The following is a 17,520-nucleotide window of genomic DNA, read 5'->3' as shown; positions in this document are numbered from 1 at the left end:
GCCGTGTCCCACATACAGCAACTAGAAGGATGTGCAACTATGACATACAACTATCTACTGGGGCTTTGGGGAAAAACAAAGGAGGAGGATTGGCAATAGATGTTAGCTCAGAGCTGGTCTTCGTCAGCAAAAAAGAGGAGGATTGGCTTGGATGTTAGCTCAGGGCTGATCATCTTCCTCAGAAAAAAAAAAAAAAAAAAGAAAAGGCCCAAGACTACATGAAAAATGAGGAGACCAGCTGAGACTCACCTTCTAACTGTCTCTGCCAAGACACAAGGGTTGTGCATGAACCTGTCTTGGACTCTCCACCCCAGTCCAGCCACCAAATGACCCAGGTGATGTGGAGCAGATGTATCACCCAACTGAGCCCTGACTCACGAAATCATGAGGTTCAATAAACTGCTGTCTTAAATCACTAAATTTTGGGATGGTTTGTTAATGGCAATATATAATCAGAATATCCCTGTTAGATTTTTAACTTATTTGATCAAAGCCTTTATTCATTTATTTATTGCCAACAAAGGATTTCTTAGCTGTGTTTTGGAAACCATTGTTCCAGGCAATAGATTTCGCCATCCATCCATCAACTCTTATCCGCTTTGCCCCTGTGTTCAGCCTGTTTTTGCTTGTTCTTATCACTGTGGCTACAGATTTTCACTTCCCACCAAGCTTTTAGCTAATCCTGTCTTGAGTCAAGGTGTATGTGTGGACCTCTTGTCTAGCAGCCCAAGTGACTCCATATCAAAGTAGCTTAGATGAGGGTCTTATCCCAAACCTTGTGCCAGTTCTAGTAAATCTGATTCTGTGTTTTTCTTGTGTTCTCTCCTTGTACTGTAACCCCAATCACTGGGTCTTAACTTTGTTCATTCTGCTTAAGGGTCTAACCTGATAGCCTTTCTGACACTCTGCTCTAGACTGGGATCCTTCCTTGTTTTCATTTTCTATAAGTACCATAGCAAATTGTTTCACATTTAGCAGCTTAAAACAATACGAACTTATTATCTGGCAGTTCTATAGATGTCTAGGCTCAGCATGGCTTAGCTGGGTCTCTGCTCTGGGTATTACCAGGTTGGAATAAGGTGGCAACAGGGCTGTGTCTTTTATGGAGGCTCTGAGAATGAATCTGATTTGAAGCTCCTTCATGTTGTTGCTAGAATCCAGCGTCTTTCAGTTGTAGAATTGAGACCCCTGTTTCCTTGCCAGCTGTCAGCTGGGAGTCATTCTCAGCTTCTAGACACTGCCTTCATTCCTTGGCTTGTGGCTCCCTTTCTCCATTTTCAAAGCTAGCAATGGTGCATGGAATCCTTCTCATGCTTGAAATTTCTCTGACTTCCCCTTCTGCCTTTCTCTTCTGCTTTTAAGAGTTCTTGTGATTACATTGGACCCTCCAGTTAATCCAGGTTAATCTTCCTATTATAAGGTTTATGAGTTAGTAACATTCATTCCATCTGCAAAATACTTTCATAGCAGTATCTGGATTAGTATTTGATTGAATAATCAAGGGTTAGGAATTATGGAGGGACATCTTGAGAATTTTGCCTTCCACAACATGTTATCTCAGGAATGAAAGATCTGTCTTAGAACCAAGGAGCTGAGTTCTTGTTACCACCCATCTACCTTGGCTCTTCTACTTCCCTGGCCTAACCTTGGCTTGCTTTGTTCTAAAATGTGTGTTACCTGTTAAAATATTTCCATTACCATGTTTTTCCCACTTGCTGAGACACCATTGACCATTTTCAGAATCCTCTTATTGAGGATTATCTGCCTGGATTGTCATCTATTCATTCATCCATTCATTTATTCATTCATTCATTCAGTAAGTACTTATTGAGTACTTGTTATATGCCAGGCACCTTCCTAGGAGCTGGTGATATGGTTGTAGGGAAAAAAAACAAAGACTATGCCCTCGAAGTATGTACATTTATATCCATATATATATATCCATATATATATATCCGACATATACAAATGAGTATATAATGAAAATCTCAAGTGTTGATAAGTGCCATGAGAAAAAATGAAGGAGGAATGCTTCTGTTTGATTTAGGGTGATCAGGGGTGGCCTCTCTGAGAGCTAACGTTTAAACAGAGACTTGAAGGGAGAGAAGAAGCAAGTGTATATCCGGAGAAGAATGTTCTAGGCAAAGGGTTCTGGACAGGGTTCGTGCTTGGTATAGTGAGGACAGCACGGAGGTAAAGCTGCAGGAATAGTGGGCCAAGGTAAGGGAAACAGGAGAGGGAGACAGAGAGGAGACAAGAACCAGATCTGGGGGACTTTGAAGGTCATGGAAAGGACACTGTTTTTTTGCTTTGAGTGAGCTGGGAAGGCGCTCAAGAATTTTTGGCAAAGGAGTTAAATGATCTGACTTATGGTTCTCCATGATCAGTCTGCCTGGGGAAGGAAGCAGGAGGCACTGTTAGGAGGCATTTGCTGTTGTTCAGGGTGGAAAGGTTGGTGGCTTGGACTAGGGTGCTAGCAGTGGAGAAGCTAAGAAGTGGTTATTCTTAGCATAGTCTTGAAGGAGGAGACATCAATTGCTTGTTCCTGTACACCAACATTCTGTCTGACATTCCCACTGTGGTCACAGCTCCAGGTACTTCCTCAGGCTTCCATCTATGTAGGCTCTTGTGTCTTTTGTATCTTCTTCCTGATCCTATCCAGCTCTAAAGTCTGAGCTCCCATCTTGAAACTGCCTAAAGCAATACGACTAAGATCCAAGGAGCAAGAGAAAACATCTTTGAACAGGCAAAGAGATAATAAAGGGGCTCAAGAGTACAGAAACAATCTGGATAAATTCTTCTCAGGGTCTAGTAGGTACCAGACTTATTTGGAAGATGAGCTTAATGGTTCCCAATACTGTTGTAGATGAAGAATTCTTTTAACCTAAAACTAGTTCAGTCACTGTTTTTGGAATGAGTTTACTTACAAGCAATTAACAAATATACTTCCCTGCTTTCCAAGATTTAGATGCTTTTAATAAGTAACAACAACAATAAAAGGTCTATAACTCCAATTCAAAACAAACCCCAAAGGAGGCTCAAATAGGGAGACAAAACACTGTGGGCAGCCAGAAGTGGAAAGAGAAATGTATATTACAACAAATTTTATGAATTCATGTTGGAGTAAGGTCCTGGTACAGCTTCTTATCTCCCTCCATCCCTGGGAACTGCCCTGGGGTTTATCATTCTGGAAGTTGATTCTCTTCACCTATCGGACGGACGTGGAGGGGAACTGAGAAAAACAGAGCTACACCCCTCTGCTTGTGTCTACACTGAGACATATAATCATTTATTCTGTGGGAAAACATGAGTTGAATTGAACAGATAAAACAATATATACCAAGAAAGATTCTCACAGCATCTAGGAATTAAAGATCGTTTGGATTTAGTGCCGTTTCTAACCATCTTCTTTGTTCATTCTACTCCTAATCTAAAAGCTACCCCCAGGAGCTGTTTTACGCCTTGACCTTGTGTGAACCAGCACATTATTAGCTGTGAAGCAGTTTGTAAGGTTAAATACCACATTTTTTTTTTACCCTTCCCAGCAATTTGCCAGTTTTCTAAATCAAATTCTCTCTCCTCAAACAACAGTCCTTTGTACACTCTAAGCTCTTGCCTCTGCTCTCACTGCTTGCCTGATTCTCCCTAGTTTTCTTGCCAACTTTATTGGAATTTTAAGACTGCTCTTTGCTTTTACTCAGGGGGCCCACACATTAGGGCATCTAAACGCCTCCCCCCATTTCTCCAATCTCACACAGTCCTCCATCCACCCTACAATCCCTCCCTCAGACTCACAGTCCATAAGGATTTAAGACTCTCCGTGCTTAAAGAAGCCAGTAATTGATAATAAATATCTAAAGTGCTTATAATAGTGTCTGGCATTTGGTGACAGCTAGATCACCATTAACAGTTATTATGATGTGATGGTCGTGTGTAATATTGGGATCTTAAGACCAATGTCACAAGGCTCATGGAGAGAAACGTGGGAGAAAGTTTGTGAGGTGTTTACCGCAGGGCCTGACCCAGAGATGTTCAAACTTCAGCCATATTATGATGTCTGTTTATACATCATGTTTTTAAAAGTATAGGCATTTTAAATTATTTCTTTAAAAAAGTATACATCCTGGGCCAGCCCTGGTGGCCTAGTGGTTAAGTTCTCGCACTCTGTTTTGGTGACCTGGTTTCAGTTCCTGGGTGCAGACCAACACCACTCGTCTGTCAGTGACTATGTTGTGGTGGCAGCTCTCATACAAAAAGAGGAAGATTGGCAACAGATGTTAGCTCAGGGTGAATCTTCCTCAGCAAAAACAATCTTTTTAAAAATATACATCCTACTAAAAAAAAATTTAAAGTTCAACAGTTCTGAAATATTATTTGATATGAGAAATTCAATGTTTGCAATGTACAGTAAACTGTAATGATTTTAGGTTAAGAAAGAATTGATGTCCTTAGGAACCTTAATACCATAAATTTGTTAGCAAATAATTAGGCTTTTGCAAGTGAATGTCAATTCTTTTCATATTTCCAGGTCTGCCCTATTACCTTGACTCTTTAATTTTGTGTCTAGAATAAGTTTATCTTTAAAAAAGTAAAGATGAAGAAAGTAGATTATGTTTCTTGCTGTTTCTAATTTAACACCAGAAGTTCAATTCTAGACAGACTTATGGGGTGATAGTCTGATAGCACTTTAAGATGGAGAAAGTATTAATTGTCTGCGCCAAAGTGGATGAAAGATGGTAGAAATTATAGAGAGCCTATGGCTTCCTTAAGACCTGGCTTGGTCCTGCATCTATTATGAGAAAATTAAAAATAAATGGACAATAGTTTCCAACTCATAAAAACATAGTTTACAATGAATATTTATTATGCCCACTGAAACCACAAAGCCGATATTTAGTTTTACAGTTTAAAGTCACACATAGGGAAATGCTTTACAAAATAATATATTGTGCCTCCATGAAAAATATTACAGTATAGGTCCCAAACGACTCAGTTCAATTGGTTTACCTGAATAACAGAGCTGTTGTGGAATACAGGCTACAAGACACAGTAATGCTTTCAATAGCTGATTCAGGTTTGAAATTTGCCAAAGCTGAAGAGACATTTTAAACAAGACCCGTCTTAGTTTTCCAAGATTTTTGGTTTTTCAATTGCATTATATTTACCGAAAAATACCATCCCTTCTGGAAAATTGAGGGTAATAAGCAGTTTACATTTTACTGCTTATCTACAGCATGTAAATCCTCAATATTTTACTCTACTTTGAAAGCATGTTTCAAGATTTAAAAATCTCAGTTATACCTACTTGGGTTTATTACCTGACTTTATTCACAGACTCTAATACAGAAATCAAATATTTGTGCCACTGCTTACATCAAACTGAACGTATTTCTGCAATCTGTTTAGTTATCTGCGGTCTATTTACAAAGCACGTGCATGATTTCTGCTGGCTAATACGTCATACTAAAATGTAAGCAGTATTTGTCAATTCCTATGTGTATGTCATGTCTGAGTGTGCAATGCAAAAATACCATCCAGAGACAATGTATATTAATCTGAAGTCTAGCCTCACAAAGTCACACACAGTCTGATCTTGTCTTCTAAATAAACTCTCAGTATGGGTTGAAGTGTTTCTATGTTGTGAATTGTTAAAGAAAAGATTGAGATGTACTAATAGCCAAGGGTTTACTACTGATATAAAACATTGCAAAGCTTAAAAAAGTTAGGCCAAATACACACGAAAGTTTGTTTGTGTATAGGAAATAAAAGTTTGTTTGAGAGGAATGTTTGAAAGGAACGCTGATGGCTTAGTGATGAAATATGACTCATCTAAAAGTCTGCGATTCCAGCCTGACCCTCTTCAAGTTTTAATGTGATCTTAAATATTTTCGATGTTCCTATACCTTACGCCACTGAACACTGATCAGAATGACCATGAGATGCAATTTCCCAAACTTTGAGTAACAAGTCGTGTCCAGTCTTGACAAAAAACTTAGAGCTCTTTCTTGCGAACTGAAAAATCATGTAGAATAAAATAGCAACTCAGAAAGACATTTGACAATTGATTACTGATGTTAGCACCTTGATAAAAATGACCATTGTTCATTGGATGTGCCAAAGAGAAATGAAAAAAAAAAATGCCCTGTTTTATTTATAAATCACAGTTTTCCTCACAGTGTTAGACTCTGGGTCACTATGATGTGGCAGTGCCTTGTAGGATGATGGGCTAGTCCTTGTTTTTTCATTTGACCTATGGCGGTGCATGTGGACCAGTTGGTGGAGCTCTGGGATAAGGACCACAGATAGCAAACTTACTGCTAAAGTGCTAGTATATTACGAGGGTGCAATTAACTGGGTTAACTAATATGGATGTTTCAGTCTTATTCTCTTTTAAACCAACATCTTCTAACAACATATTCCTTTACTTCTTCCACAAAATCTGCACTGAGAATTAGCATATCACGGCACCAGAAAGACATTTGCCAGATTGAATGCTTTTTTGATCTAAACACCATGTATATTTCCATTTTTTGTATCACTAATACATGGGCTGTTATTTCAGTACGTTCTCATTAATTGACAAGAACACAGTTATGCATTACAGACTGATGTGTTTCGTGGTGATAAAACTTGAGACGACATTTCTGTAGTTCATGCAAGTAGAAGTCACTTCTGTAGTTCATTTCTTAGGAAGATTGTTTTTTTCATTGGACTAGTCAGTTAAGCTGATCTACCTGTTTGACAATCTAAAATACAAGGTGTTGGCAAATGAGAAAAATAATAGAGAAAATATGCAAGATCCTTTTCTGTATGTCTAAATCATGGATCACCTTGACCTTGCACTTGGTTCTATTATAGCTTTGGATGATCGTTTCTGTACTCAGTCTTATTCATTTATTTTATAGCTTTGAAATGTTCAAAAATAAAAGGTATTTTTATAGCCTCAAGTTTGATTATAAATAGGTTAGTGATATTCACCAATCATGCCAATGGGATTTCACACTCAGCCATAAACAATCAGCAAAATTTGGTCATTATTCAATTCAATCTTATTTCACAAACAGTGAACTATAAGTCATAGCACAAGTCTTGGACTTCTTTGAATCTGGCTTCCGTCCTTGCCTTAACCATGACAATGCCCTTGTTAATAAGGAAGGAGGCAATGGGAGAAATGTCAGAGCCAGATTGAATTGGAGAATTGTGTATCCAAGGGTGCTCTGCCTTATTGCTGTGACCAGGCTGTCAAACCACAGAGGGAAGTTGATGTCATCAGAGGTGTCCCTGCCTGTCCCAAGTCCTTTGATCACTCCACGAGATTCATTAGTAGTAGCAAAAACTCACACTCTATCAATGGAGACCCCATATTTGTAGAAACAGTTGACTACTAACATTTGAATCATTTAAACCCAATTTGTTTACTCTCATCTATAGAATCCTACAGACACTAGAGACTATATGATACTAATTTTAAGGAGTGTTTCGAAAGCAGCAAAAGACGATATTTGGTTTTATTATGATTGATATCACTCAGAGGTTGTGTGTATACAACTTTCATATAATACATAAATAGCTTTTTGTCTAGGTTTATCAGTGAAGTGAATTGACCTGATTCTTAACTGTATCTTAGCTTCTGTGGGAAGCTTCCAGGCTATCTATGTGCCCAAGTTTAAAACTTGGACTTTAATTGCTTGAGTAAGTGTTTTTCTTATCTGTGACTTGGAAAAATCAGTATTAATGGAACCCAAAAGACCTGTTAATGTAACTACAAGTAATGAACACTACTAGTCATGAAAGATTAAATTTAAATCTGGCTTAGAAAGGAAAACGATACTATCAGAATAAGGATACATGAGGAATATACACAAATATACCTGTTTCACACAGAAAGCTTTCGGTAAAAAAATACAAAAGCAACCAGTGCTGTATATTATGTAAACTCACAAAGTGTACTTTATACACAAACATGAAGCATAAATTAAAAAGTAGGACAACAGCAAAACATTTTAAATATAGAATTTGCACATATTTTTGTTAAATAAGAATAAATAATTTTATCACACAAATTCACATACAAGTTGCAAAAACAATAAATTACTTTTTTTCAGTGCTGCAACTTTTTTTTTTTTTGCCTGTGATTAATCCCTTAATTCTTAGTTTAATGGGATAAAACTGTTTCCACAGGAAGGCAAAGGAAGTTGAATTTGTTGAACAAATTAAAACAATGCCCTTAAACCTCTAAACAACAAGGTGGGGCTTAATTTGACCTTTTCTGTTCTAGAAGAAATCAATGCTATTTTCTTCTGGGCTCCCTTTGTATTTAATGAAACAATCTGGAGTGTTTAGTTTTGTGAGTGAGATTAAATTCTTACTAACCTGAACATTTTCAGACAAACTCTTTTTTTGAGGAAGTAGCCCCTAGGTAGCCCCTAAGTAGCCCCTAGACTCTTTATTCAAGGTGCAACTATGGAAAGGTGAATGGCCTAGCCCATAGTCAAATTGGACTGAATTAGATTTTGTTAAAGACAATTTTCCCTTTGCTTATCATTCTCTATATCTACTGATCACTCCATGTCTCTGAATTTCAGCCTCCAGTCTACATCATTTTTCTCAGGAGTTTAGACATAAATTCCTTAGTCAATCTATTGATCCTCATACAAAAAAACTAAAGAAAACTCCTTGAAAGCATGGAATAGTGGTTTATTTGTTCTACGCTCTCTAGGGTTGTTTCAATGAGAAGTATAAAACTTCATTATATGTGGAAAAAAACGAATCATGATAAACCATATTAAAAAAAATCTATGAATACAGTATAGAGAAGCAGAGTAGGAAACAATCATGTTTACTCTTCAATTATTTTTTAATATTGCTGCGAATATAACCACAAAAGATAAAAATAAATTTTGGCATAGTTGCGTTACTTGATTAAAACTATTTTGAAAAGTGGAAAAAATAATGTTGGCCTTGCTATTAATTCTCTCTGCATAGTCAAATGATTGGTGTGATTTAAATTTTTTTTTCTGACTGATGTGAATAGCTTTGTTCCCTGCCCTGATATCTGGTGACCTCCATCAACTGTAGGTTACTAGTCTTACATAGGCCTCATTTCTCTAACTGATAATTTATTGAGAAAAATAATTACATCTAAAGCAAAGTCAGTCTATGAAAATCCAAAGGATGACTATCAGTTCTGTAAAACAATTATTTGTCTTACCAAATAATTTCTTAAGAAAATACTTAAAACAGTGAGACATCCATTCTCCTGTCCCACTGAAATGAAAGTGATGTAGCAAGATCAATTACATAATTTTTTTATATTAAAAATATCTTATAATAAAAATAAACTCTCATGAGTGTAAGGGAACTCAAACAATGGTCCCCTAACATCCTTATATGCAAATCTTTAGCAATAGGCACATTTGGTATGATTATTAAAAATTTTTATAAAAACAATGGGCTTTGTGATATTTCACAAAGAAAAAGACATCTCAATGAAATGAAACACCTTAGGTTTTCTGAGTTATGGGGTGAAGGAATGCAGTTTACTGTCTAAAAAGAGATTTTTGTGCATATGACTGTCAAAATTTTCCATGTCTAACTATTCTAACGTACAACCTACCTAGACAGGCTTTGGAAATAAACGCAATGAACTTCTCAAAAATCATCACATTTCATCACTCAAACACTTACTGGTACAACCAAATGCTTTCCAATTGGGAAAAATCTTAAGTACAGTGTCAGTATACTTGAATTTCAAAAAACAAAGCAATGCAGGAATTATTGCCTCTGTAGTGTGGAAACAGTCTTATTAATATTAACCACTTTTTTTGCACTAGCCACATAAATGATAACCACGTCTAGATGTGGCTAACTACCAAGTGATCTTTAATATTCCTATTAAACTAAGTCAGCAAGAAGTACAAAACATTGTAGGTCTTACAGAACCCTTGAACAAAATGAACAACAAGCAAAAACAAAGTACATTTTAAAGGCTTGCTGGTAAGAGGTATACCAGTGTTGAAGGTGATAGAAAACTCTTTGCTGTGTGTTTTTGTCTGTATGTGACACATTGTGAGATATCAGATGGGAGCCACAGAAAGGAAAAGCAGTTGTGAAAATATAACCTGAAAATATGGTGAAGTATTTTTTTTTTGCCTTTTAATTTCTAACAGGAGGAAACTGATTTTTAGGCTCTTGAAAACTGATAACATACACACACACACACAAACATACTTCTAAATCCTAATTATGCATTAATTTGGCTGGCTCCTTGAAAAAATACAGGCAGTCAAAGGTTTAAATAAATGGACCCGTGTATGTATTGCAATGATTAGATACACTGAGATCCTTTTGTTTTTCAGAATTCTCAGAAGATGCTTGCTGTCAAAATGGTTTTTGACTCAAATTTTATCTCCTGTAGTCTCAAAGTATACTAAATCTTATTAAAACAGCAGCAAGTTCTTAATTTCCAGTAAAACATCCACAGCTCTTTCTGGAAACTGGAAGGTTTTGAAATAGCTGCAGACCTACTTTGGTCAAGCACTTCTTTATAGAAATATATATATATATACATATATATATATATTTTAATAGAACCAAGTGATATAAAGTGACATATCAAGGGAGAATGTATTTACAAACAGTAAAAATAAGCTACTGCGTATTACGGGTGAAAATGATTATGATGCCTTTGAAGACATTCTATAAGAGGTAGGTGACATGGGGGAGACTGTTGTTCTGCCATCTTCAAATGTGCCCTGATTCTACATTCATCAGTGTTTTTTCATTCTTGTAGGCCCAGGTGATGTTCAATAACTCCCAAGTTTTCTATATTCAAAGGTCACCACTGTCACATGAAACAGTGCACATCTTCATTTGGTCACGGAGAGCAGATTCTGCCCATAATTGGACTCCTGTTGACAATGACACTGTTGAAGAGTGACTTTCTGTGCTTTAGGTGACCTCTAGTTCACCATGACCGATCACCACTGTTCATCATGACTGACCAGTGATGAATCATCCAGCTATCTCTGCATAAGATCATGACCACAGGCTAACATTTCTTGAGCAAACATTGCTTAAAGGCAGAAGGCCTCTGAGAAAGAAGACATCCCTTGGCTAACTTGCGGTTTCCATCCTGGCACTGCACCGTCCTGGTGTGCCAGCCCGTGTCACAGGTCCTAGAACAGGCGAGCCACGGGCCTGTCACCCACTGCAGCTGCGGCGTTTGCGATCCCACTTTATTGCTGCCATGGCTAGTGACGGAGTTTGCTTTTTGAGTGGACTTCTTGGGAACGAAAAAACTGTAGCGGACATCTAAGGCTTTCGTTGGGTCTGTTGCAAGAATCTGCACTATTAGAATCTCCTTTGTGGCCGAGTAGCCCATCCCGTGCAAGAAGTCATCCCTGTGGCTCCAACCACTGTAGTTCATGACTGTCCCGTTGATGTCAATGATGGTTTCCGAAGTGGAGATCATGTACTTCCCATTGATAAGGTACTCACCATTTTTCTTCTTCAAGGCTAAGTAGGCAGTGAACCGAGTCTGGTCTTTGGCTTTGAACTGTCGGACTTTTATGTGGGTTGCCCCTTCTGGAATCCTCACAACATCAGTATAACCCTTACTGGAAGCAAGAATATCCACAGGGGAGAGAGGGAGAGAGAGAGAGAAGGAAAAATAAGTCAACACTTAACAAACGGACAAAGAAATAGAAATCCTCTAAAAGTCCTATCTTCACACAAAGTTTTAATGTATTTAGGAGATTAGTTTACAATTGGCTTCACAAATTAATTTTCTTATAACAAAATAAAATTGTGGTTAGACTATCATATGGTATCATTTTTATGATGATGTTCAAAATTAGGATGATGTTAGCAACATGCCTGTGTTTTAAAAATTTATACTAACTTTATTTAAAGATTTACAAAAATGTTACACATCCTTATCAAATCCTATCATCTTTACAGAGCTACTTATTTTTTCCTGGCACAAAATGCGATAGACATAAACACCAACTAACAAAAATCTGCCCTCAATCTCATACAAATCTTTAATGTTTCTCAAACTAGTTTGCATATTAGAATCACGTGGAGATCTTTTAAAAATTTAAATCCCCAGACTCCAGACCAATTAAATCGCCATCTTTCAAGATGGGCATAGGCAGCAGTACGTCTGGGGCTCCTCATGTTGTTCCAAATGTGCAGACCAGTTGGGGAACCAGGGATTTAACTGTCGGTTGAACTAGAAATAGTAGAGGCTCTGCTTCCCTTTCTGCTAGAACTCTGGATTCCCTGGGCAGGACACAAATGGAACATAAAATTCTGTAACTGGGTGACCATAGCTTACTAGTATCATCAAAAGAAAAAAAATGAATCTTTAATGCCTTAGCAAGTTTCCCCGAATGCTTAGTATTTATGAAGCATGATGAAGAGTGGGGCTTTATGGTGGGTGACAAATAAGATAGGTCTCTAATGATCCATCAACTGCTCAGGAAAATGGGCAAAGCTGTAGATATCTCTAATATCCATAGCTTGTAGAAAATTCTAGGACAGAAATGCTAATTAAGCACCAAGGGACTATAACAGTGAGAAGGAGTCACCTTTTGCGAAAATCTTTGCCTCAATAAGTAATTTCATAATAGAGTCCCCATATGTTTTACTTTCCCAGTAATTTGAATTGACATAAATTGCCTGTGTAATTTGATGGATGTGTGTAAAACTGAATTATCTACTCTCAAATTCCTACTCAAGTTTAGAGGTTATGGGGCAATTGATTCATATACTGAAAACCCATGTGTGTTTCCCCCACTCAAGCATTTCCTCTGGATTGGAGAGGAAGCTCAACCCCAGGGAAGGCCCCTGTTTGTTGGGCATATGACCTTCAGTGACTACCAGAAAGGTGTCAGAGCCTCCTACTGTGCTGAGGAGAGAAGATACAATGCTGACGATGTTGCTGATCCCTTCAACTTGATTCATTATTTTTATTTTTTTAATACATTTTGGATTACATTCTGGTACAAGACTTTTTCTTGAAGGATCTAATATCAAGAGATGATATGCAAACCTGCAGTGGCTTCGAACAAAGCCAGGAGGGATGCTGTAGAAAATATCCCATCTTACATAAAAAGCATATAAAGTGGGGAGAGTATTTGAACAAGTTCACTCCAGAGCTAATTAGTGGCTGTGTTAGGCTTGAAAGCCAGGCCTCTTGACTTCCAATTTGTGCTTCTTTCACTATATTCCCATGCACGAAACCCTTACCTCTGCCTGTTATACTTTATAACAGTTAAATGAAAATAAGTTCTGGTTATATTGAGAGTTTAAATGATGCCAAACGTGTGTAAAGATAATAAAGAATGAATGATGAGCCAGTGCTGATGGCCTAGCGGTTAAAGTTTGGGGTGCTCCGCTTTGGCTGCCCAGGTTTGGTTCCCAGGTGCAGAACCACACCACTTGTCTGTCAGTAGTCATGCTGTGGCGGCAGCTCACATAGAAGAACTAGAAGAGCTTAGAACTATACACAACTATGTACTGGGGTTTTGGGGGCGGTGGAGGGGAAGGAGGAAGATTGGCAACAGATGTTAGTGTAGGGCAAATCTTCCCCTGTGAAAAAAAAAAGAATGAAGGGTAAGGAAATCGGGCAGGAGAGTGTTTTGTTTTGTTTTTAGTCTTACTTCTTACAGCCTGTCTCGTATTTACTAGAATCAGTGGGGATTTTCAGCATTGCAGCAGATCTTCAAACTGAGCTTCACAAAGGCACTGGGGAATATGAGGATTAGCCTTGATTTCTTAGTACCTTAGTAAGATATGATTCTCTTTGTACTCATTCACTTTCTTTGCACCCTGCTTGGTATCATTTAAGCTCCGGACATTAACCAGCTTCCCTGGCTACCATGAATGAATGCAGTTATTTCTATATAACTATTGTGACGTAGAGCTGGCAGGGCAAGGGAATCTTCTTTTGTTCAGGGCTGTCTCCACAGTACTAAGAGCAGTGCCTCCCTTGGAGGAATACATTCATTCACACATGCTAAGCATGCTGCCCTGGAAGTGACATTCCAGTGGGGGTCTGTGAGACCTCCCCACCACGCCCCCCAAACAAAATCTGTGATGATATCCATTGATAGGAGCTGTGAAGAAACACAGAGCAGGGTAAGAAGATAGAGAGTAATGATGGGGATACAGGAAAGATCCTCCTATTCATTTAGTAGCCATCACCTGGGGAGGTGGCGTGACAGAGATCTAAAGGAATTATAGAGGAAGCATTGCTTATTAATCGGAGAAAAGTATTCCAGGCAGAGGAAATAGTGTACATGCACCTGTTGGTCATGTTTGAGGAGAGATGGGAAGTCCAGTGTGGTTAGAGCAGAGCAAGAGAAAGGAACGGTGCAGAAGGGACAGAGCAGGGCAAATCTTTCAGCACCTCATAGGTAACAAAACAGTCTCGGACATTGACTCTAAGGGAGATGAAAGCCATCGGAGGCTGTTGAGCCAAGGAATGCCACGATTTCACTTAAGTAATAAAGCGATGGGTCTCCCTGTTTCATGAAGAAGAGACCATGAGGGGTAAGGGGCCAGGAGACCAGCGGGAAGACTACTGGATTGGTCTAGACAAGCGATGATGATCACTGGATTAGGGTGGTAGTGCTCGTGGTGGTGAGGGGCACCCAGATGCTGGACATATGTTGGAAGCATGATGACAGGATTTGCAGATGGAGGGATGTGGGGTGTGAGAGAAAATAAAGAGTGAAAGATGACTCCGAAGTTTTGAGTCTAAGCAGTAGGATTGAGTTACTGTTTACCGACATGAAGAAAATTGAGGGAGGAGTGAGTTAAGATTAGGGTCATATTTATGAAGAGGTTTGAACTTAATGAAATATTTTAACATGCATCATCTCATTTAATCTTCACAGCAACATTAATTTGCAAGATAATTACTATTATTTCCATTCTACTCTCAAGAATTCTGATAAGAAATTAAGTGACTCTTCAAAGATCACATGGCTAATAAATTACTGAGCCAGGGGTTGACTGCAAATATTCCAGCTCCAAGATCAATGTTCTTTTTTATAAATCACATTAGTCCAAGGTAATTTATTTGGGATACTTAAATAGGTCATTTGTTCCACAGAATATAATCTTGGTCAAATTCATTTGCAAGTGGTTATGTTGCACACCACTTGTTACTATCATGAATTTCATTTTTTTATGTGACATCAAATATGCAGATATTAGTTGTCAATACAAAAAACTTAAAATGCTAAATTTAGCATTATAAAATGTGGTTTATATGTTTATGTAGGAAGAATACATAGCATACAGTACATATTATTTTTTTAAAATAATTTTATTTTGCATTTGGTCCTTGAATTTCTTTCCCTTTCTTTCTTCCTTTTTTTTCTTTTTTACAAATGGCCTATGCATCCTCTGACCTCAGTTACAGCCTCTACTCTAGCATTCACCAGCCATGTAAAATTGGGTAAGTCCTAAACTTTCAGAGTCCCGGTTCCCTCATTTGTAAAACAAAAGGTTAGACTTGATCATTTTTAAGGTTTCTAGCACCTTTGGAATATATAAAAATGCAGGATATAATTGGACTTGCAGGATTTTCGACCTCATGGCCCAACACAATTAAATGAATAATTATTATATCCCTAGCAAGTAAGATTAGTAATGCGTATTTGAATTCAAAATAAATTCTTCAGCCATGCAATTTTTTATCATATCAAAAACAATTTCCAGTTTTTTACATTAACATGGCAAGTAATTGTTTTAATAAATCCTTATTTAACTTGGATTTTAAATTGTAAGCTTGGTTTGTATATTACTCCCCATTTAAAGACAACACAGCACATACATCAAGAATACAGGTGCGCTTGGCCAATGCCACTCAGCACAAGAGTGGTCTGGGGAAAAGAAAAACAATCCTGTGTTCCAGCAGACTCTGGCTGATTCAGCCATCCTAGCTGATAGCATATTTTGTGCCAGAAACGAGTACTTCATAAACTTACATACTTAAAGCAAGAGTGTAATCAAGGACCATGAGAGGAAGCAAGAAACAGATATTACTCTTTATAGAGTAGATATAAACCAGGATAGTTTACTATAAAATGAGTCTGTTGTCTACACCACTGCAATTAACTTACATTTTGCAATGACAAATGTTTTCTCAAGAAAAATACAGCCTCATGAGAAGCCGTTTGTAAAAAAAAGTAGTTAAGATGGAAACCAGCCATCCTTTCCTAAATTATGTTTCAGGAATAATAGATCTGCAAGATATCACTAAAGTGGAATGTCACTGACTTTTTCTTTTCAGTTTTCCTAGTCTGCAACACCTTGACTCCTTGGCCATCGCAGTTTATCTGCTTCCAGAGGTGCCACAAATTTCCAGTTGACAACCAGAGCCTTTCCATCTCCTCTCCTTCCCGTCTCATCTTCATGTGTTACTAGGGCCATGCTAGACCCCCTCCCATAGAGAGTTTATGATGTAATACGAATCCCCTTTATCAATTTTGCAAGAGTCTAACGCTTTGTTCAATTCATATAAGGGCAGTTGTTCTATCATCACGTTACCTTTTTTTATTGAAGGTTCCAACAACCTTTGTACAACTGGAGTTGTCTCCTCCACAGACTCCACACTTGTCATACTGCAGCTTTGAGCCAATGATGCCGTCACAGCCGGTTCGCACACACTTCCCCCGGACGCAAACGGAATTACTGTATGGCCTGCATTCGGTCCCATCCGTCACCTGAATGGTGAGCAGCACATTAGCAGTGGGAAATACTTGTGCCTAGGCACTTGGTTTCTTTGGTAAAATAGCAAGTTCTAATTTGTGAGTTTTGAGTTTGATTGGAATAGATAGCACCTTGAAAAATAAACAACCAACCAAAAAAATCTCCAGTTTCCAGGAGTATCTAACTGAAAAATCCTTGATGTATTGGCAGAAAGAAGATCTGGGATAAATCTAGGTTACACACCTTCTCTCTTGAGCTTAATTCCGAATGAATTAGGAGACCCAAGATACTCATCTCTATTTCTGTATGCATAACACGTTCCCGTGGTACAGTCTTATCTTTTTACATTAATAGAAACAATATTTTCACTTAGTGTGTGGGACTGTCTCTCACTTGCGTGGAGAGCAGAATATGAGCAGGCTCAAGAACGCAGAGATCCTTCTTTGTTGAGAATTGTTATTACAGTAATAAATTTGAAAATCTAAACCTGACATTCAAAACCTTGTGATGGTTGGAAAGTGTTCCCTATTGTGTTGGACTGTCAGATGCTGAAATAGTGACAAACAAATGAGGGTAGGAAAAGGAGTCTGGGGATGTTGGGGAAAAGTACTTACTGAAAAAGACTGAACATTTTTGAATAAAAGAATTAGTATAGATTTAAGAAGCTAGCTATAAAATAGTACGTATATGGACTGTTAGTGGTTTGTACGTGTGAGTGTATATAAATAACATATCACGTATATAAATATACATATTTCCTATTTGTATATATACAAAACTCTTTTTATATGT

The 17,520-nt window shown here is 37.8% G+C and overlaps 1 protein-coding gene across 1 annotated transcript in view; it reads right to left on the bottom strand.

The window, feature by feature from the left end:
• Window positions 1–4,843: 4,843 nt before the first annotated feature.
• ADAMTS5 (ADAM metallopeptidase with thrombospondin type 1 motif 5) overlaps window positions 4,844–17,520 on the bottom strand; it is a 49,680-nt gene continuing 37,003 nt past the window's right edge. The window contains exons 8-9 of the mRNA XM_004429527.2: window positions 16,567–16,742; window positions 4,844–11,618 (exon numbers count right to left, since the gene is read on the bottom strand). Coding sequence (XP_004429584.1) covers window positions 11,051–11,618; window positions 16,567–16,742 — 744 coding nt within the window. The 3' untranslated portion in view covers window positions 4,844–11,050. The remainder of the gene's footprint in view (window positions 11,619–16,566; window positions 16,743–17,520) is intronic.

This window comes from Ceratotherium simum, chromosome 27, assembly GCF_057802395.1.
Source record: "Ceratotherium simum simum isolate JZ-2026a chromosome 27, ASM5780239v1, whole genome shotgun sequence".
Classification (NCBI taxonomy): domain Eukaryota; kingdom Metazoa; phylum Chordata; class Mammalia; order Perissodactyla; family Rhinocerotidae; genus Ceratotherium; species Ceratotherium simum.
This window is presented reverse-complemented; position numbering and strand designations above follow the sequence as displayed.